Source organism: Hesperophylax consimilis, chromosome 22, assembly GCF_061612785.1.
Source record: "Hesperophylax consimilis isolate HC1 chromosome 22, BYU_Hcon_1.0, whole genome shotgun sequence".
Lineage (NCBI taxonomy): Eukaryota > Metazoa > Arthropoda > Insecta > Trichoptera > Limnephilidae > Hesperophylax > Hesperophylax consimilis.
In genome coordinates, this window is record NC_142857.1 from 28,498,131 (window position 1) to 28,521,891 (window position 23,761).

Genomic DNA, 23,761 nt, shown 5'->3' on the forward strand with positions numbered 1-23,761 from the left:
TACCGATAATGTATAATACTTGACAGACTTTAACCAGCGATTTGGGAACTTTATTGGAATAACAAATTAAGTTGTTATTGTGGATTCCAATGAAATGTTAAAAAATATATTCCATCCCACTTGTTAATCAATAAATAAATAATACTCACATTGTAATTACACTTGTAAAAATAAAAATGTATAAAATGTAATTGTGAATCTGTTTTATAATAACCAAGGTAATGCTTCCGCTCACAAAATTTTCCAAACACTGACCGCTAGCTGCAGAGGAGACATAAAGGAAATTTTATAAAAAGTACTTTGCACTTAGATAAAATAAATCAATTACTTCGAGAGTTCTCAAACTTTCTAGAATATTCGCTGCGCAAACGTGCCAATCCCTAAAGGCCTTAACCGTAGCAGGTTTTTAGAGATTCGAAATAGAATTTATTTTTCATAAAACCAGTTAGTTACCTAAATGCTCGATTCAATTAACTTATCAAGAAGACCTGAAATAAAATTGGGCTTTAGCACCAATAACCTTAATTAGGTTCTTAGTACCGACAAAGATATTGCTATGTTAATTCAAAGTAGTAAAAAGGAATGCAACTTACTTCGAATATATACTTAATTCTGCAGAAAAAAAAATACATAATGTTAAACACTTGCATCATTTTTAACATTCTGGCACTTAAGCCCTACTTTTTACAAGTCAAATATATAAAAAAATGTTTGGGAATCATCTGTTATCGAATTGTTTCATTGAAAGACTGTGCTATTTACATTTATTATTAAATTTATAGTAGTCAAGTTGAATAATCAGGCGTTTTCTTTTCTGTACCAAACATGACAGTCATGTGCTGTTTTTTTGAAAATAATTTCCTTCAGGGCCTACTTCATCTTTGGGAACGCTGTGTGTAATCTTTTTTAAAGAAAAAAAAGAGTGGAAGTTCTAGGAAGGAAACAAGTATGAGGGGTGGATAGAAGTCTGGGGGTCAATGTGTCCAGGAGTGACGGACGTATGAATCTATTTGTCCCGCTACAAGGCGATGGAGTCCTGCTGGTAGATTTTATAAATTGAAATAAATAATTTTGTTTTCGTTAAGCGTGTAAATTTTAATGCAAACATGGATTTACATTTATATTCCACCTGCAATCGCACATTTAATATGTTTTTACCAAAGACAACAATCGTAAAATGTTGTATCTACAGTAATTTTTACATTTTCAAGACGAATTAACAATTTCTAAAAACAAAACAATTAAGAAACATTATTTATTGAATAAAAATATTTATTCTGTGGTTTGTTGGATGAGTATTATCACTAAGCCCCGACAGTATTATAGTAGGTTCATATTTTTATAATTTCAGTCGATATCCAACTTCCTGAAGGTACCCATCATTCCTAAAAGATCGTCCACGGTCTCCGACTGTTTACTTCTTTTGGTCTCATCAGTTTTTTGATTTTCATAGTCCAGGTACCAATTCCTCCACTCTGGAGATCTGACTGCTTTTCGCATGTCCTCTGGAGTTAAAAAAACAAAACAGTTTTATTATTCATTCATATTATAGCAAATTATATTATAGTAGGAAGCACAGGTTGCGTTTTATGTTCCAAGCTGAATTTGTTTAGCTGCCATTTTGGTTTGGATGACATTTGTCAGTTGGCATTTGACAGACAGATTGGTTGATAACAATTAGTTATGAAGCATCTAACGCCAGAACAACTATTGAAAAAAATTAACCGTAAAATAAACTTAAATTAGTAATAAAATCTTAAAACCATATCTTTAAAATAAAAATGATTTGCCTGAGGACTGTACTTTCCTTCCAAGGGAGACTTTGATTTATAAAACTGATTTCGGAGAAATGCGAATATGTCCCGCGTGTGTGTACGTGATTGACTTAAAAATTTGGTAGAATGTACTGTCATCAACAAAGAGTCTATTTGTCAAGTTTCAAATCAATCGGATACGGTGAAGTGGGTTAATTTTCACTTCCTAGATTTGAACTCATTTATTACTGAAAACAAAAGTGTAATTCAAATAGATGTATTAAAAATCAATGAGTTCCCAAAATTATATTTACCCATTTGCTTCTTCTTCCTTCTCCCTTCATCATCAAAACATACAATCCAAACGATGAATGCAACAATCCCACTAGCTCTGGACGTATGAAGTCTTATAATAATACTTCCCAAAATACGTACCTATATAGGTTTCTTTTGTTAACAGATGTTATTGGAGGTAAGATTTTATTACCTGCAAGATCATCACTTGTTCTTGGGTAATCCCCTCCCATGTCCTTGGGAATGAGGTCCTTAGGCAGGACCTTGCGGAGATCGTCTATGGACTTGTGAATGAAGACCCGATCCGCCACCTTCTTCTTCATGCAGGCTTTCATTATAGTGACCAGGAACTCAGCGTAAGGAGGGAGGTTTAGGATGTGCATGCCTTTTATATTGGACCCGTAACATTTCTATAACATTGAAAATATAATTTAACATTCTCTATTTTTTAAATAATGGTATACAATGGGCATATCAATTGTAAGACAGACCTGAGGGGCATTCTGGTTCTACTTAAGGCGAAGCTTAATGCTAAATCACTATTTTGATTAATCTTTATAACGAATTGGTGTACGTTATGAATACCAAAAATATACTTTAGATAAATTGAAGGTTTTCCTATCATTTCGATTGAGTAAAATACAAACAAAAATAATAAATTACTCAATAAAAAATGTAAATGTAAGCTACTAATTTTTTTTTTTCAATAGAAAAGTATGTACGCGTAAACAACTTTTAATACTCAATTATAGCTAAGATTATCTGCGACAGTTTCACTTGATTAACTTTTTTGCTTTCTTATAAAATTATTTACAAAATAAATAAAAACCAGTTTTGTGCTTGAAATCGAACGTTTCTAGACTCCGTTTTTCAAGCTATTTTAATGCCTATTATCTACAATATAAGGTATACCAAGAATATAAACATTTTTGGCTTGTAGCTTCCTCTTAAGAATAAGGAATAGGTATAAGTAATCAGTGAAAATAATATAAACTACTCTCAAACAAATGTTTGAAAAATAAATTTCAGAAAAAGAGGTTTTGAAGTAACTCAGCCTTGTCGGGGCTTTGATCTAATTTAACTATATCTTCGCTGCTCATATTTAACTAATAATAATAATAATAATAATAATAATAATAAATTTAAAAAAAGAATTTAAATTTTTTAAATTTAAAGCGCCGTTTTTGTGAAAAATCACCTCAAGGGCGCTGTACAATTTTTTTCCTAGGATCTACATTTGTTATTGTACTTCCACCAAGCACCAACTGTATTGTACTTCCACCAAGAACTAATAACATTATCTTCAGCATGTTTTGATTGACAGCTATATTTTATCATTTTTATTTTAGTTTATTTAGGAAAGATCCAGTTAAACATGTGAATTAATTTTGCATTTAAGATGTTGGGTAAAAAATAAACCAGTTAAGTTCGATTTACAATCTTTTTCTTGTTAAAGGTTAGGAAAAAACTAGATATTTAAAGTTATAAGTAAATATATATATGTATGAAAAGGATAGACGAAAAAAAAATGTTTTGGTTTAAGTACATTGAAAGGTTAATTTGATTTTAAAATTTTAAGGTTACTGTGGAAAATATCAATATCTCTTAGGGAATTGTAAGTTTTAGCAGATACGTCCGAATAAAGACTTTTAACCCTTAAATGCATGATTTATTTATTTTTCTGGAAAAAAAATATTTTGTTGATATTTACATGCATATGCAAGGAAATATAAAGAATTTTATTTTTTTATAATTTTTTAAATATATTTGATTTAAAAAAAAATGTTGCATGTTTTCAACACCATGTATTTAATAAAAATTAATATGAACAATTTACGCATGAAAAAAAATAAAAAAACCTAAAAAATTTCTCAAAACTAATAAGTGTACCGGAAAAATACGAGTTATTACATATAAGTATTGTATTATTGTATCTACTTACCTAATAAAATCAAAATAATAACAGCAAAACAAAACTGTAATTCTAACCTCCAACCAATTTTCGAGAATCTTCACTTTGTTAAATAAAAAGTGACATTTGACATTCGCGAAAGAAAAAAAAGGTGATGCCACTCGATAAAATATATTACCGTGAACTTGATAATTCTAAAACGGCATGCATTAAGTATACACCAAAGAGTTAAAGGTGGTTTGAACGGTATGTTGCAGTTTTGCAACAGTATGCATTTAAGGGTAAAAATAAGGTATTCGATCTGGTATTGCGTTCAGGGCAACGAAATACAATCTTTTCTAATAGAACTGGTTACTCAAAAAAGCAGTTCACGATCTTATATAGAAACAGTACGTCAATTTTTTTCTTCGTTTGTAAAGAATATTGGGTTACATTAATAATTTTTCAAAGCGATACGACAGGTAATTCAATTTTTTTTAATATTTTTAATTCGGTTAATATAAGTTTGGTATTGAGGATTCCAAATGATGTATATTCTAGATGATATTTTATGTAGTATAGTTAAAGAGTAATAGGTTTATTGAATGGTTTTGTGATGCGTATAATGAACCTCATTTGTTATTACGTATGATTGCAAGATTATTTTCGAAATAAATGTAATCTGTATAGTGTATTGCATAAATGTTTTTATTTAAACGTGCGAAATCTATTAACTTTTAATTCTAGGATGATTTTTTATTTTATTTTTAGAATAACTTTGAGCAAAGCCTTGGCAGGACTAAGGTCCTGGGTTCAATTCCTAGATAGGACAGTCGCTAAAAGAGTATTCATTGATTAATTATAACACTTTAAGTTATTCCAAAAATTAAAAATATGTAATTTAACTTAATTTTTTTAACTAACGATTTTTCGCTGTCATGCGAGAGAACTAGAACTACGCCTATTTTGTAGAGATAAATGAATATTAGTTACATAAATGGTTTTTTCTTCAATAATCGCATTTTTTTTAATTAAACATGCAAAGCATGCATGCACGCAGTATGCAAAATGGTTTATTTTAATTAAATTATGTAAATAGGATCTATTTTCACATTTAATATAAGTTTGCCTGTGTTCAAGAGATACCTGAATGACATTTTAAGTAGCATATTTAAAGAGCGATTGCGTATATTTGTTGTTTTCTTGTAGATATGTTGTGAACTTAAAAAAAAGTAATTTTTAGTTGATGTTTTAAAAATACAAATAAACAGTTCAGTTGTCACTGTATTATGCAGTAAATGATGTAAAATATGTATCGTGTAAAAGCCCATCAGGGCGTTTAAATAAATAAATAAAAATTGTAGTTATTGGAAAAGCATGAAATTTCAATATTAAGTAACCGCACGGCGACCAGCCAATCGAATTTGTTACCACTCGCATCGCCATGGCGGAGCAATTAAAAATAAACATGAAAGTCGAGAAAAAATGGCAGTATTATCGACAAATGTGTGAGACATTTCGTACAACAAAAAGAGAGGTGGTAAGGAGAATATTGTGATTTCAGTAGCGTCGTGCAGAGAATATAAGAACAAGAACAACATCAGTATCGGATCCCTGCGTAATCCTGTGGAAAAGGGTCTTAATAAATTTACAAAACTCACTTGAAGTACGAACATGACTTTCTTCATGATCGAGGGGCTCACTTTGACCGCCTGGGCGAAGGTCAGGTGTGCCAAGTCACACACGTAGATATCTCCTAGCACTATGTCCAGGTGGTACCGGATGTCGGCCACCATGAAGCAGATGCCAAAGGCGGAGATGGGATCGTAGTCGGCGAAGTTAACGTTATTAATTCTGGAAAAAAAGTCAAGCTTTCATTTGTACGGATTTCATCGATTAGGAAGTCCCTGGCTTCATTTGAAAGTCAGTTATTCTTCTAGCGCTTCTTCTGGATCACTTCTATTTTATTATTTTTTTATGTGAAATACTCCCAACCGTCTTGAGCCAGTGATAATGTAACAAACACATAGGGGTATGTTGTGAGGTTGAAGGTACTGGGAATGGAAAGCGAAGGGCATGATTCTGTTGGTTGAGATAAACCAAGAAACAGAAAATCTGCAGAAATTTGAGGAAGACCTATGTGGAAAGCTGGACATATGATTTACAATACAATGATTCAGAAGTCCTTCAAGGATGAGACATCGTAGAAGAAAAAAAGGCATATTATATATTTATATACAGGTTGTCCGGAGTCAAAGTGCAGTAACTTCAGGAGGTGATTTTACATGATGGTAAGAGCATAAAAAATAAAAACCTTTTTCCGAAATTCCAACTTTTTTTTCTATAAAAAAAGATATACCTACTAAAAATCCGTAGTGGACGTACACACTTACCCGATAAATTCGCTGTGTGCTCGTCGAGCGCGAGATTGGTGGCGTTGTTTATTTTTTGCCATTGACGCGTAAACCGAGAGTTCGAAGTTATAACAATGCACTTCAAAATCGTCTGTTTTATGATGTTTTAAACCAAATTCGAAGAACAAAGAGAACTGCACTAAAATAAAAATACGAATTTACACTTTTAATGATATATGTTCTGTTCCAAGCTACAAAGCGCGGGAAAGGAGGGTAGCGCGTGTTAATTCTAGGATCGGCCGGTCGATTTCAAATGATCCAAAAGCAATAATAATGCAGTACGCACACGCGCGCCGGCGCAATTTTTCGTTTGTAGCTGAAAAGTACATCTAAAAGTTGAAATTTCAAAAATTTTTATTATTTTTCTTTTTTGCTTCTACCATCATGTAGAATCACCTCTCGAAGTTACTGCACTTTCACCCCGGACATCCTGTACATAGAGGTCGAAGATTAGGTGACTGGATAGTGTGAAGGATCACACTGTAACCGTAGGCATACGAAACTTGTCCAAGAAATTCAGATTTGCCTTGCTGTTGTGGCGGTGGTATGAATCCAGGTTTGTGTGATTTACTTTAATATAATGTCCAGGTGCATCTTTAGGAGTAGATATCAAGACTTCAGGTGTAAATGTGGAAGATAAACTCCAAAAAGATTCCCAGTGAGGAGAAAGACGTGATAGCTATCTAGTTCATCAGTTAGTTACCTCAATATTTGCAGTCTGAGATTTCCAGGCGCACGTTTAGGGATCGAGATCCAGTCTACGGAGTCTAGTGCCTTACTTATATCTGGACTCCAGGGATCTCTGTTTGAGAAGAATTCCGGCATAATACTACGCGCGGTGAGCCAACTCTCCACCTTCTCTTTCGTCTTCTCGACGCTGAATTTGTTAATTGAAAGATGCCTTTTGGCTGATCTATCATCTGAAAAAGAAAAATTATTGCCATGAAAAAAATGAAAGAAAAGCAATCTATCAAAAGGAGACACAAAAACCAAAAACGCCAACATTGTGCTTGTGTTTTTATGTACTTGTTCATAATTTATACAGGTAATTTCTGTCTTATTCAATATCCTGAATTCAGATGTACAGTGAGCAATATTTTAGTATCCATTATGAATGTAGTGAAAAGTCGGCTCGGTGTAAATTCGGTGCGATGAACACCACCGAACACGTTGTCAATGAATGCCCGCTGCATTCATTCCCCGGCGGAATTGATGAAGTCCACAGGGCGCCTGAGGTCCCAGACTGGCTCACTGACCTAGAAGTTCCCCTCTGACTCCCCACTATGCGAATGAAGAAGAATGGTGAATATAAATATGTGCATTTGCGTAGTTGGTCGAAATGAAGACAAAACATAAAGTATAAAAATAAATAAAAAAATTTTCAGTATTTTTATTTTGTTCATTTTATAAAGTAAAATCATATTATTTAGTCTTTGATGTCTGGAGTAAAATAAGAAAACAACATATTTATTTTAAGAATACTTAGTGAGTGCTAAGAAAATGTTGTCAAAGACAAATCTTTCTTCTTGGTTTACAAGTCCCATAAGCGAATCATGTTATGTACGCTTGATTTATTTCGCTGTAAAATAATACATTACATACTCATGTGCTTACTAAATTTCAAATTCTGTAATAAAAAATAAGACAGTCACAAGAATTATTACTTCAAACAGCTCTCCTAAAAAAATGCGAAAAATTATGAATAGTTTATATCGAGACCTTCGTTTTTATTTTACTCCCAGTAAGGTATTTAATAAATTATTTTTTAATGATAAACTAACGTTTATAAGACAAGGTTTTATGCATAGAATAAAGGATTACAAATAATTATAAGCAATAATTAGTCATCCGAAATACTAATACAATTTCGAAATATTTTACAATTCATAAATATTTCACCAATAAATGAAGATATAATATGTCTCGACGCCATCTAGTGAGAAATCTAGCACTAACAAAGTCTTTCCTACAAAAATGAAGTTGGTTGTATACAGGTGAAAATATATAATAAGCAGTAATTGTTGATTGAGATACTAGTACATATTGAATCATTTAGCGGGTTGAAAATAAGCCGACATAGCTCAGTGGATACAGAGCCCCTGGCCGGACATCAGAAAGCACGGGTTCAATTCCCGTTGGCGGCATTTATTTTTACTCTGTATTTTCAATTTGTATTAGTATTTCGGATGACTAATTATTGCTTTTAATTATTTGTTAATTGAATAAATGAATATTCACATTAAAAAAAACGGTTTTTAGAATTAACGTTGTTTTCATGGTCAAAGTACTAGGTACTAGTGACGTCATGCGGACATTAATTTTGTCAGTCAAAGTATAGCGATTCCCAAAATAAATAATAAAAAGTACTTTTGAATAATAATTTGTATAGTCCACGCAGCGTTCTTATTGAAATACATGCACATATATTTTTAAGCCATAATAATTTTCAATCAAGTGTTCCTAAGTGGTATTTTATTAGTTCACATAAACATTTTAAAGCCTAAATTATATACTGAGGTAATTTGTTCTTCTGCACAACTCACCGAGTTTTATTTTAGGGAAATGAGGCTGCATGGCGAACCATTCCTGATAGAGCTTGACGCTATCCTCCAGCATTCTGTCGGAGATCTTATGGTGGTCCGTAACTATCTGGTACATGTCATCTGTGACGCCGAACAGCGGGGTCTGCCATTCGAGGCTTGGTAACACCCCCGCAGTCCTGCAATATGAAGTATTTAAGGTTTCAATATCAATGCTCATAAATTGGCGGTTATTAAATATTTAGTACATTTAAATACAGTTATTAGTTAGGATTCATCGGGTGAGGTGTGTTCAGGATGCGCCTGGCCACCAGCAGCGTGGCGTGCCAGATCGAGAGAGGCTGGTTCGGGAAGACCCTTTGGCCTCTTCAACACCAAGACAGTACTTTTTCTACCACGCAACCGAAAAAAGGTTGCTAGTTCGATTCCGGGTGACGTGCAATTCATCGTGGAGTTTTCGTGGTGGTAACACTGAAGACAACAAACTCAAGGTAGGGCTTTTAATATTCTGGTGGCATCCTCTCAGAGTTCCATTCCGTTCCTTTTTCTAGAAACTCGCTGCCGACAATATTCCAAGCGGGTTCCATGATAACTCAATATAATGACAATTCAACACACTTTTAAAAAGTGATATAAAGTAATTAAAAGCGACGAAAAAACTAACATATATACCTAACCTACGGAACCTATTTAATCTAGTTTTTTTATACTCATTCCTTTTCCTGACTTTAATATCATTTTTAAGGTGTGTTGAATTGTCATTTTACTCTTTCGCTGCTTTTTCCGGTCACTCGTTTCTGCACAGCGTCAGGGATGGGCAGCGTGTGAGGCGGGTTAAGATGGGGGCTGTATGAAATAATTAATTAATGTGGGTCTTGAAAAAGTCCGGATTATATGAAGGAGAAAAACAGGTAATAATTTTCTAATAATAAAATGGCATTTATATAGCGCAGTTTAATGTCATTTCACTTCAAGTGCGCTTAACTATAACAAACTTAAAAATGGTAATTCAGTATTAGTGGTTCTTAAAATAATTCCTACAGTGTGCCTTACCCAATAAAGATCTAATATTATAACACTAAAAACACTGTTTATACAAAGTGATGACAAAACTTAGAATAACAGTACAGGACAAAACAAGAATATTAAAACTAAAACATCATATAAAACAGGAGGCAGTTTGTGCTCAGAAACGAGAATTTTCTGAGCAGACGTTTTAATAGGTACAATAAGGAGACAACCGAAACCAAACTATTAACGGAAGTTTAAGAATATGGCTTATTATAAAAAAATTGAAAAGAAGTTAAAAAAGTCATTTTATTTTATTTTAAATAAAATAAAATAAAATGGCCGCCAAGAAAAAAAAAGATTTATGAATGTAATGTAATGAATTAAATAATTTTGTTTTTAAAGCCCGTTTAAATTCAGCCAAATTCTGGAGATTAGTAAGAGCTGAGAGAAGTCTATTCTAGATGAGCGGGCCTGTTCTAAAAGAACGATCATAGTATTCTAACATGAAAATTTACCAACAAACATTTTTATTGATAGATCAGAAAATCATCAAAAAATACATTACTAAAGGTGGCAAGTCACTAACCTTTTATCAACATTTTACATAGTATTATTAGAAGACAAGCTGCACCTACCTCGTAACCTACCTAGGGACGTTAGATAAATATGCGGAAGGTTATAATGAAAATCATTTGGTTGTTCATAATGCATCATCATTAAAACGTTTGTTAAGCGGTGATATATAAAAATATGATAAAGGGACAAGCAAATAGAAGTATATAATGCGAACGAATCGCAAAGAAACGGGGAAATAAATTTATTTATATTATTATTATATAACTAGCAGAAGTCAATTGAGGTGTCAAGTGAAGTGGTACGTCAATTGTAGTGCTTTCGATTTCGTCGTTTCAGTACTAAACTGTCACACGTAATGTAAGTTTGCTACCTCTAAGTTAATTGCCTTAAAAAAGCCAAAATTTCCTCGTGTGAGAAGATAAAGTGTTTTAATTGTTCAGCAAATACTAGTAAAGGCCAAGGAATAACATTTAATTTGAAAAAAACAAGCAAATTACTTATTTTTTCGATTATTATAAATAGTTCAGTTCTTTCCATTCCAAATTTTTTACACGTTGTACAGAAAATTTAAGGCCGACTAAAGTAGAGGTCTGTGCGCGCAAAAAGCAAATTTATTTATTAATTAAACTTCACTGTTTTAAATATTCTTATCACTCTGTTTATTCATATGCTTGCGGTAAAACAACATATATCAACAAGGATCATCACTATTTGCAATCTGTCATTGCTCTATTATGACACGGCAAAGGCTTAATTACTTGACACCTCAAAATACTTCAGACGCCCAGGCTTGTCCAGTCCGCCTTGGTGTGGTATTCGAAGAAACTTATGTAATACGGAAACGCCGCTCGGTCCTATCGTTTATTTCGTTCTTGCAAATATCTTTGTTTTGAATCTTAAGAAGAAGCTACAAGCCAAAACTGTGTTTATTCTTGGTATACCTTATATTGTAGGTAATAGGCATTAAAATCGCTTGACAAACGGAGTCTAGAAACTTTCGATTTCAGGCACAAAACTGTTTTTTATTTGTTTTGTAAATAATTTTATAAGAAAGCAAAAAAGTTAATCAAATGAAACTGTCACAGAAAATCTTAGCCATAATACTATAGTATTTAAAAGTTGTTTTGCTTTACGCGTTCATACATTTCTTGTGAAAAATTTTTTTTTTGGTACTTTACATTTATATTTTTTATTGAGTACTTTACTTTTTTTATTTGTATTCTACTCAAACAAAACGAAAGGAAAACATTCAATTTATCTTAATCATATTTTTTGGTATTTATAATGTACACCAATTCATTATTAAGATTAATCAAAAAAGTGATTTAGCAATAAGCTTCGCCTTAAGAGTGTTTCTTACTTGCCACATTTTATGAAACAATAACAAGTCCAGATGTATTGTTATTGGTTTCTAAATTTATTAAAAAAACTAAAAGAAGAATTTTCGGTTTTAAATTTCCAAATTATATCGAATATTTTTTTATTTTTTTATGTAGTAATAATTTTAATACCATGACCACTTATACCAAATTACTATTTTTAAGTGTGTTATTGAAACGAATTGACACTAAACTTCACTGTATAAATGCTATGTTGTTATTATTATATTATATAGGTACAAATAATGCTTATAAATTCCAGAAAATATTATGTAAGTTCGAATAATGCTCATAGATTCCAGATAATATTATGTAGGTTTGAATAATGCATACAGACTCCAGATAATATTATGTAGGTGCGAATAATGCTTACAGATTTCAGATAATATTATTTAGGCAGGAATAATGCATATAAATTCTAAATAAAATTATATAGCTACGAATAATGCTTATAGATTCCAGAAAATATTATATAGGTACGAATAATGCATTTAGATTCCAGATAATATTATGTAGGTATAAATAATGCCTTCAGATTCCAGATAATATTATGTAGGTGCGAATAATGCTTACAGATTCCAGATAATATTATTTAGGCAGGAATAATGCATATAAATTCCATATTAAATTATATAGCTACGAATAATGCGTATAGATTCCAGAAAACATTATATCGGTACGAATAATGCATTTAGATTCTAGATAATATTATGTAGGTACGAATAATGCATATAGATTCCAAATAATATTATGTAGTTACGAATAATGCATATAGATTCCAGATAATATTATGAAGATACGAATAATGCATATAATTTCCAAATAATATTGTGTAGGTACGAATAATGCATATCGATTCCAGATAATATTATGTAGGTACGAATAATGCATATAAATTCCAGATAATATTATGTAGATACGAATAATGCATATAATTTCCAAATAATATTGTGTAGGTACGAATAATGCATATCGATTCCAGATAATAGTATGTAGGTACGAATAATGCTTAAAGATTCGTGAATAAAATGTAAGTGATTCTCTTCTGACAACAAATTAAGATCTGGCAAATTTAGAAACAGCCATTTACTACTTTGATGTTATTTTGTCTCTTGACATGACCTGACTTAAGCATTTTGTTCACTTGATCGTGTCATGTCTTCCTCGGGCGTCCCCGAATTCTTTCACCACTTACACTCCTTTCTTCGTTCATTCGCTCTACATGCCCAAACCATCCAAGCCTCCCTTTCTTCATTACTTCATTGCGCTTACATCAGCCTTGCATTATTTGCAAATCTCTATATTTCTCATAAAATAATACCCAACATAACCACACGTACAGCAATCAAGCAATATAAAAACAAAGTAAAAAAATGGAACTAAAATAATTTAGCAAATCAAAACAGAAAAATATAATGAAATAACGACGAACACCTGCATTTTATTAAGGAAAAAATAAACTTTATAAATGAAATGAAAAATAATATAAGCATTGAGGATTTTACGAAGGTAACTCTATTACAATCGTAAATTTAAGAATGGTTGGCCAATCTCATAATAAAACCATAAAATTATAGCCATGGAGATATCCCGACCTTGACCTGGTTAAACTAATCCGAAACATTTGTTGTTGGTACAAATTTCTGCACTGTGATTATTGTTACACCATCAAATAATACATTTCTCATTTACTAATTTTAAATCCTACCATAAAATCTCACCTAAGCATAAAATACTTAACATACACATCCGCGTTATGAATTACCTGTCAATATTAATTTGTATTCATTCTTGTGCAATTCTTTATTATAATAAGCGGAAAATTATTCAATCATTAACACACAAACATAATTAAAATTGATTTTATGTTTATTTTTTACTGTCTGACGTGTACCCGGCGACGCACGGGGACAGTGGTTCGCGTTAAAATTTTGAGATTGTGAGGAAGATGTACTATTTCATTTTACATTATTTTGATGTATCTCATAAGATTTAGCCAGCGTTAGAAATGTAAGCGCCCGAAAATAATTTTTAAATTAAAAAAATAATATATGTACCTATACATAACCTCCCGGAAGAAATTATCTAAATGGTAATGAAATCCTATTAAATATTATTGTAAAATTATACATTTTAAAAGAACAAAGTCCAATTACAGATATACGCGGAAAATTAATTTGTTTTATACTATTTAGAGATTAAGCAAAAAGACTACAAGTCAATAATTTTTCAAAAACAATATTTTAGGAGAGCGATTTCAAATTTATAAACTGTAATTACTTATATTGTATAACAAATGCTTAAATTTTAACGAATTACATTTTTTATTTTTTTATTTTGATACCATGTGAAGATATTGTCCCAAAGATTGAAAGATGAAATAATATTAAAATAATTCTTTGACTTATACTCTTTATAACTATCATGATAGAATTATGAACTCGCGTACGTATTTAAGTGTTTTATTGCAGTCATTTTAAATTTAAAGAAGTCAATATAACTTTATTATAAGATCATACTTGGCTAAATTTACAATGTCGACTTAGCAGCGCAATCCAACGACATAGTTTTGTATTTAATATATATTATTTACTATATCGCACATTATACTAAATCGCGCTGCTAAGTCGCTAATGTAAAACTAGCTTTGTAACATTCCTTGATAAAAACAAAGTTAACAATTACACTTTGCGTAATAATCACGATGGTTTTAATTAGCTTCATTATACGATTCAATTAATATACTTAAGTGCAGCAATTACGAAATAACTTTTAATTGCTCTTTTGATGTCCTTTATTGATGACATTATTATTCATGAAATTGTATCCGTACCCAGAATCCAGTGGCTTGCATTCATATACGTTATTATTCATGCTGTACGACATTTAAAAAAAATTTATATATATAAAATAACACTAATTTAATACGAAACACGGAAACGATCGTTATCAAAACGTCAACACACTTGAATATAAATGACAATAATAATAATCCATAGAATTAGAGCTACAACTTATCTGCCTCATTAAATATCTACAGTTTGACGTTGCATCGACACCATAGAAATTAAGGATTATTGGGGATAACAGTGCAAAATAAATTACTGATTTAGAAATAATTTGAAAGAGTAAAATTATTTATCAATTAAATTTATTTTATTCGGTTTTACGCTCAACCGGGCTTTTACATGGATATAAGAACAGAATAATATACGTAGTGAGCTATCGAAAATTATACACAAAGTTTTTAGAGCATGAAATAACGTTAATCTGATAAATTGAATGTGAAACAATATTAGTAAACGATGTAACAGTAACATACAATAATTTGTAGGATTCAACGAAGTGCTGGTATAGATTACCCTTAGTTATATAAATGGAGTCAGTAAATATATAAAATAGTACCCCCACACTTGTTGCCCAGATCATGCATCCTATTGGTTAGTGAGTGTCTCTGATAGTTGGTTGTGTATGTATTGCAGAAGAATGTTTGTGTTCCCAGTCAGCTACTAAAAGTGCAAACCCATGAAAAATAGTTGTAAGATTTATGAAGCTGAAAGTATTTATAAAATATTTGTGTAGCGATCATTGCCTTTCAAATACAAAAATTTTTCAATTTTCTGTCCAGTATTTTTTTTTATCACAAATAACGACGATCAGAAATTTACCTGTCGGATGAACACCATACTAACAGGTACTTTCCCATCTCCTTCCCATACCTAATCACTATCTTCAGACGGTTGGGAATTGTCATTCTGGCGCACATTAAAAAAACAGCATTTCCAATCCTTGCCATATCTTGACATTGAAAAAACTCGTTCTCGAAAGTATCTAATATGCTAATAATATTGCGGATTAAAACATCCAGGGAAAAATAAAATGGCTAATATTTTATTTAACGACCATTGAATATAAATTTGCATGCCACATTTGAAAATAATGAAATTTCTGGCTTACTCGTAAATATATTCACATTTGAGAAAAACGGCAAAACAACAAACATTTAAATTTTAGATTTGATGCCAAAATACCGGACAAAATGATTATTTTTTTTAAATCTTATGTAGTATAGGAGTGAGCTATTGTTTTTATTTATTTTTGTTTTAAATTATAAAATACAGAAAATGAAAGAAGATAAAATACTAAAAATTTGTCATGTTTTTCAGAAATAACTTTTGTGAATTAGAAGCATTTATTGAAAATATAATCTTGCCGTAACTGATGTATTAATATAATATTGGAAATGGCCTCCGTAGTCGGAGGTCGCGATTGTATTTGATTAATTTGTGTTATTTCGCAAATTACTCACTAAAAATAATATGTAGTATATTTGCAGCACGTTCCAGAGTGGAAGAAACTTTAAGTATCGCCCTGGTGTTAACTACGATTCAGAATTGAAACGTGGCTTTGGCCGTGTTTGGTGACCAGATCTGAATAGCCAGATACTTCCCCTCCTTCCTCTTAATGATCTACTATCCTTCCCCACTGGCTCCAGACGGTAAGGAGCAGTTGGGACTCTTGTGCGGTTTCACATAATAAAATAAAAAAAAATATGTTCCAACCTAAATCGGTCGTATGTAATAATTTAAATCTACGCCATCAAATCACTTAATTTGTAATATTATTATTTTTTATGTATTTTATATTTCATCGTATTTACAATTTGTACAATTTAAATCAAGTTATTCACTTATTTCAAAGGATTATAATTCCAAACCAAACATAACCAAAATATAATAAGTAAAATTAAATATTTATACGCGTTTTTCAAGAATTATCCAACAATACATACACTCACATAGAAATGTGTGTTTGCATGTTTGAATATGTGCCTGTGAAAAAATAAAAACTAAATTTCTACTACAACTCATAAATATTTGTCACACTTAATCACAAACACGTTTACACCTAAGCACAGGTTCTCCTAGTGAGGTGTTCACGTAACATACAATATTACCCACACACAGTTTTACCTCATCAATCTATTTTTTGTACCTTTTTCTGTACCACAATATAAACCACTGTAATCATTTGTAAAATGTGTATTCAAGAATAGACATAAATAAATTAATAAATATATAGCAGAAGGGAAAACTTATTTTAAAAATAATTATCAAAATTGCCAAAGTTGCGCCTAAAATCATGAAAATTGAGTTCCATAACACCCTTACAAATAAATAAAACAGCTCGAATCCGAATTTGATATTTGCTTTCTCCGGATTTAAAAAAATATACATTTTGGTTGGGTGTTTTGACATCTTTTTCCTTTTGTTTACGAAAAAGGCCGAGCAGTTAATTTATCATCAAAAACCAATTCTCATGTATCTCTTTCCGCGTATTGTGAATTAGCCTTCAAGTAAGGCCAACCTTGCTGAGATTGTTGCAAAGGCGTTGCGTTGGCTGTAAGAACTTACGAGTCAGTTAACACTCGGTCTTGTGATTTTTACAGTTTATTTAATTCTCGTGACTGGCGGAGTTATTTTTTTATACAAATTTATAAACAAACTATTATTGATCATAATGCCAAATGTTATATTACCCTTGACAGTTAACCTTTGTCAGCCGAGATCTTGTCGATTAAAAAACTTTATTTTATTAAGTACATGTTTATTTATTTGCTTTGATTCGTATTAGCATAATTATATTTTATAATGTTTTCCTGACTAGGATTTTCCGTATTTGGGGACACATACGTTGATTTTATTCAATCCAAATGATAATGTAATCTTATACCTATTACACTAGTTGGTACGTGTGTTACAGTATTTTTTGTATTTCTAAATACTTAACATTTTAAATTTTAAATAAAAGGTAATACAATTTATTTTGACCATACTTTAATTATTTAAATATTAAACAGGTTGTTTCACTTCAATCGTACTGTGTTTTGGTTGCAACATTCCATAAATATCAGGATCCCCTGTGTTCTAGATTCATTGTATTAAGAATGTTTTGTTGTAGGAGGGTGGTAATCTATCTTTATGTTTTAAGGCGTAGTAAATTTAATTTCTCAGTCAAAATGTTGTGTTTTGTTTTTGCTTCTTGGATGTACCCTTGATTGAAGTATTTAGTGATTTTGTTAGGTATGTTAGTTATAGATCAGGTGTATTATTGTTGTGAGTAAAGCTAAAGTATAGTTTTGGCATAGATTTGTTTGAGTGACATGATTTTTAGATTATTGATAATTAGGTCAGTCATTCCAGTTCCATAGTTCCAGATAAAATACCACTCAGAGTTCTGATAGATATTATGAGCGTGAGTTATAATTAGGTGATTTAAGTGATAATTATATTGATTTCTAAAGCTACGATGACATGTAGCTGACTTCAGGTAAGCAATTTAGAATATAAGAAGTAGTGAGATTCTTAGAATAATTTGTTTGAGAGACGGTTCGAAAGGGTTAAGGAATAGATATTCAACCGCATTTTTTATTCAATACAATACAACTAAACTCTAACGTCACAAGGAATCAAGTATTAAAATACAATCATTAACATGTAAATGTCATGAAAACTCCGGTAGTTTATACATTATAATATTGTTTGTTTAACTAACTAACTGAATAACTAAATGACCACTACGCCGTTTCACTGCAGGGGTAGGCAGAAAGAACACACCGCCCAACAACTCTGTCTTAGCACACACTGCTTGCTTCAGTCACCTTCATATATATTCAGTTCTTCTGTTATTCTAACTGACATGATGTCATTTATGTATTTAGTTTACTTGATCATGATATCTTTCTCGGGCATCTTCAACTTCCGTATATATTCGCATTCATCATCATCATCATTATCATCATCATCATCATTACGCTTAGATCAGTCTTGCATACTGAATTATATCATTTTAAACTTAACATAGTTTACGTTGGACCATCCCTACATTTAAACTTAACATAGTTTACATCCGAGCTGTGCAAGCCTAGGTTTTCTACATAGCGTTGGACCATCCATATATTTAAACTTAACATATTTTACACCCACGCTGTGCAAACGGATTTCCTGCATAGCGTTGGACCATCCCTATATTTAAACTTAACACAGGTTACACCCGTACTGTGCAAGCCTAGGTTTTCGACATAGCATTGGACCATCCCTATATTTAAACTTAACACAGTTTAAACCCGCACTGTGCAAGCCTAGGTTTTCTACATAGCGTCAGACCATTTATATATTTAAACTTAACACAGTTAACACCCACACTGTGCAAGCCTAGGTTTTCTACATAGAGTCGAACCACCCCTATATTTAAATTTGTGAGAGATTTGTTTTGTTTTGTACGTAGTGACTTCATGTCTCTAAAAACATTATGAATCGCGTTTTTTTGCATTGTTCTTTTTCCTGTTAAACTTCAGGAATCTAGTTAAAACTTTTCTTTTTTCCATTTTTAAATACGTCTATTTGAATTTGAATTTTGTTTTTTTTTGAAGAATGAATGAATGAACGAAAGAAATGGAATCTTGGAAGTGGAAATTAACACTCATCCAGACATCCGATCGAGCTAAAACTCGACAGATAGACTCGATGTTGATGATAATGCATTCTATCAACTTTTGGATACACTCATTACATACACGCGCGCACACGAAATTTGAAGACATTAAATGCAATAAATAAAAAAAATGTTGACTACAGTCCCTGAGGAGGAAGATTCAATCCTCAAACAATATTTTTTTTGTGATGTTTTAAAAGACATTTTAAAAGTTCACAGCAATTATTCCAGTCGCTGGGGAGGAAGTTAAATCCGAAGTCCAACAAAAAAATTAACTTTTAATAAAAATAGATGTTGTATAAGTTGATTTTTTCTTCGTAATAATTTTTGTAACTTTTTTCCTGATACTTTTATTTTACCTATGATTATTTTTCATAAATGTTTTAGTTGGCATTGATTATGTACCTAAGATAAATTTTTATCTATATTTTAGCTAGCTTTGATTACGTACCTAAGATATATTGTTATCTATGTTTTAATTAGCATTGATTATGTACCAAAAAAAAAAATTGTTCTTCGTTTTAGTTAGCGTTGATTACGTACTTAAGATAAATTGTTATTTATGTTTAAGTTAGCATTGATTATATGTACCTAAGATAAATTGTTACAAATGTTTTAGTTAGCATTGATTAGCACCTAGGATAAATTGTAATCTATATTTTAGTTAGCGTGGATTATGTACCTAAGATAAATTGTTACAAATATTTAAGTTAGCATTGATTAGCACCTAGGATAAATTGTTATCTACATTTAAATTAGCATTGATTATGTACCTAAGATAAATCTATTTTTAGAGAGCTATAAAATTCCACAGCTGGATTTAACGACAATGTTAACATATACGTTATTATTCTGAACAATTTTATTTTAATGGACGTCATAAATGAGTAATATCGACTGTAACATTATGCTCGTTTTAAATTAAATAATCACTCCTTAATAATATATTTAAATTTATTAAAATATGACTACAATTGGCTACAGCGAAGTAACCAGGGTCACCTGCCTATATGGTACACATAACACATTATCCTGTAATTGGATCGAATCGTTGGTAACTTTATGATATGATTTTAATATTCATTTAACACATCTGACGTGTAACCGGAATTGCTCGGGACTTATGAATGGTTCTGTCAACTGGGTACATGTGGAAATACTATTATTCTTTCACTCGAGCGTTCCACATCTTCCTCGGGCTTCCTCGATTTGTTCAACCATTCATTTCCAAGACACACATTGCCCTTACACCTCTTTCATCGTTAGGTATGATTTGAGATTTTCACGGTCAAAAGTATTATAGTGATTTGTTTTTGGGGTATTATGCCGCGTTGCGCTACCTCCTTCTTTAGCCAACGTTTCGGACAGCATTGCAGTGTCCACCATCAGGGAAGATGTGTAATCTAAGGTTGTGGTGAAGTGTGTGTTTATGTATGAAGATGCGATACCGTGTAGCATCGTTCATAAATATTTGATTCGTGTCTTTTCTATTATGCACTTAATGTAATATCACGATATCCACATTATAACTTTTAAAACCTGCAATTTATCGTCTATATTTCTACTTGATATATCATTCCAGGGTATCTATTCCAGAGTCTCTACCACGAATTACTCGCCATGCACCATCTACGAACGAAAATCTCTACGACTTTTGTCATAAGTTCTATTTATACATTCTTGAGTGTCGCACGGTTGAAGAGATAACTGTGTTGGAAACCCTGTGAATATTGTCTATGTTTCTGATGTGTTTGAGGTTTCTATGGAGTTAATTTGAAATGTCAAAAACAAACCGTTGCCGCGTCGTTCCGTCAACGTTTTTATTTGCTACCGCACTTTTTCTGAAATGAATGGAGGTGGTGGATACATATCGAAATGCCAGAAAAATCTTTTAATAGAGCTGGTTGGTGCAGACGCAGAGTTGATGTCTGGCAAATTTTCATCTATTTTAACCGGATTTTGACCGGTTAATCAGCCATTATATTACCCATAACTCGGTATCTATGTCAGGTAATGATTTTAGCAAAATAAACTTATCAGACCCGAGTGGTTAAAAAAACTTTGCAGAACTAAACGAATCCGATATCAACTTCGAAAAGCGCGCGGGAAACGATCTTTTTTTTTGCATATGGCAATTCACCAGGATGCAATGAGATTTTGACAGTTTTGCCGATCTCTACTGCTTGGACCAGCTCGTTGTTTAAGTCGAATGAATTTTGACGTATGGCGTGTAGTATGTACTTTCGGTGAGACTCAAGAATAACAAACTCTACCAGTGTATGTACTTTCGGCGGAAATTGCGAGCGATCAAGACTGGGGAATAGATACCCAGTACAGAAATACGAATTTAGTCTTTCTCGGTCCTCCCAGACTTTTTCTACATTTCGCTACCTGTATACCAAATTGTTACTTTAAAAAATCTACACTTTATCGACTTTGATTGATTTAACTCCTTATCTTATTACCGTGCTTAGAAAATGCGTAAATTCTTCCCTAAACATCTCTGACTTCATCTACAATTCAAACTACAATTTAAACACTCTTGACACTAATACGAAATCGGTCCAGAAGTTTTGGAATTTATAGGGCAAAAACAAATAATCATTTCTTGAGGCCGGATTACATGTACGAGTATGACATATATCAACTGAAGTACCTAGCGTTGTCCGGTCTTTATTCTACATTAAAGGGTGGTAAATAGGGGTGGTAAAGAGGGGTGGGTGTTGTTTTACGAAATTTAATGTAGATAGTGATCTTCCTCCTGCTTTGAAGCTTAATTATGCAAAATTTGGTAAAGTTACCTTACTCAGATTACTGCTAAATACGCCTAAATTGTAGAATTAACACTTTGTTTCAACTCAATTAGTACAGACAACAACTATGTACACGTCGAGGGAGATAGAAAAACATCCACATAATAGGTTTTCGGTTTGGGTTATATTAATGTGAATAAAGTAAGGAGAATGTATAAAGACATAGTTGTTTGTCAGTCCACCCTCTATGTCTATCTACTTGTTGGTTACTTAGTTTAAAAGTACCTATCTACGAAAATATACCGAATGCAGAATAAATGAAATTCCTGAGGCATACGCGTCGTAAAACTTTGAATTACTTAATTACGTGTGACTTGTATAGTTGAGGAATGGAACTATCAGAGGTAATATTAAATGTTTAAAAAATATAGTAATGAGATATATTTATGCGTGTTAATTACATAAATATTATGTCACCAATTAACAGGAAAAGGTTGTAGTAAAAATGTTTTGAAAACGAATGGAGTTTTGAAGAAGAAAGGAGTATCAGAAGAATCTATTATTATGACGTTCAGGTGGAAGGAATAATAAATCGGGGACTCCCGGGAAAACTAATTACACGTTCAAATGAGTCGTGGCACTCCAAATAAAATATTGAACAAATATGATACTATGCGTGAATGTAGATGAAGCAAGCATGACGATGGGCAAGTACCTGGCTATTCAGATATAGTCAAGTCACCAAACATGGCAAAAGCGATTTCAAGCAACGTTTCGATTCTGAATAGTGGTCTTACACCAGGGTGATACTGAGAGTATCTTCCACTCTGGAACGTGCCGCGAATTTACTTTATATTATTTTTAATGAGTAAATCGTGTAATAACACAAAGCAATCAAATGAATTGCCTGGCTTTGTTTTTTCATACAAATCTACCGTTTTTTTCGAAATTGATTGACTGATGAAATTTTGCACACTTGATGGTCAAATTAAGAGAAAAATTACTGTATTAATTTACTTTCAAAAACTCTGCGGACAGAGCGGACAGCGCCGGGGACTCCCGACAGTTACAGTATAAATTATTTTAAAAAACGGAGTTCTACATACTGAACAAATATTTACAAATTAAATGTTTACACATACGTCGTCTTGGTGGAAGCTGTAACGCTGACCGAAATAAAAATAAGTAGGTAGCGCAACACGGCATAATACCCCAACAATAAATCACGATGATACTTATGGCTGATGGAAAATTACAAATACATTCTAAAACATAAATTTCATTTTTCACACACATTATTAGTATTAAAAAATATACTATAAGAGAATTCTTACAAAAATTAACACTGTGACAGAAAGGTCAATGACATATTATTATTTAAAATTTAACACTTCATAAAAACTTACATTTTCACTTTTTTTCACAAGACACTAACAACAATATTATTTTTAAAACTTGTCAATATAATGATTATTAAAAAAAATGTTTGCTTTAATTTCGAATGAATTATTTGTCGAGAGGTCTTTTAGAACATGCAAACCTAAAGACCTCCTGCCTGGTACTGTGTTCAACATCGGACACTCTGTGCCGAACTGTGAAATTGTAAAAACGAGTTTCTCTGCTAATTGTTACAGCCATGAGTAAGGAGTAAGGAT

At 31.8% G+C, this 23,761-nt stretch overlaps 1 protein-coding gene across 1 annotated transcript; it reads right to left on the reverse strand.

Annotated features, from left to right (window-relative positions):
* Nucleotides 1–1,169: 1,169 nt before the first annotated feature.
* On the reverse strand, nt 1,170–23,670 carry LOC149413423 (alpha-tocopherol transfer protein-like). Its single transcript, XM_089645081.1, has 6 exons — nt 23,513–23,670; nt 8,897–9,072; nt 7,057–7,273; nt 5,601–5,793; nt 2,242–2,458; nt 1,170–1,505 (listed from the first exon to the last, which is right to left on the reverse strand). Coding segments are annotated over exons 1-6 (963 nt in total). The 5' UTR covers nt 23,515–23,670; the 3' UTR covers nt 1,170–1,347.
* Nucleotides 23,671–23,761: the final 91 nt, after the last annotated feature.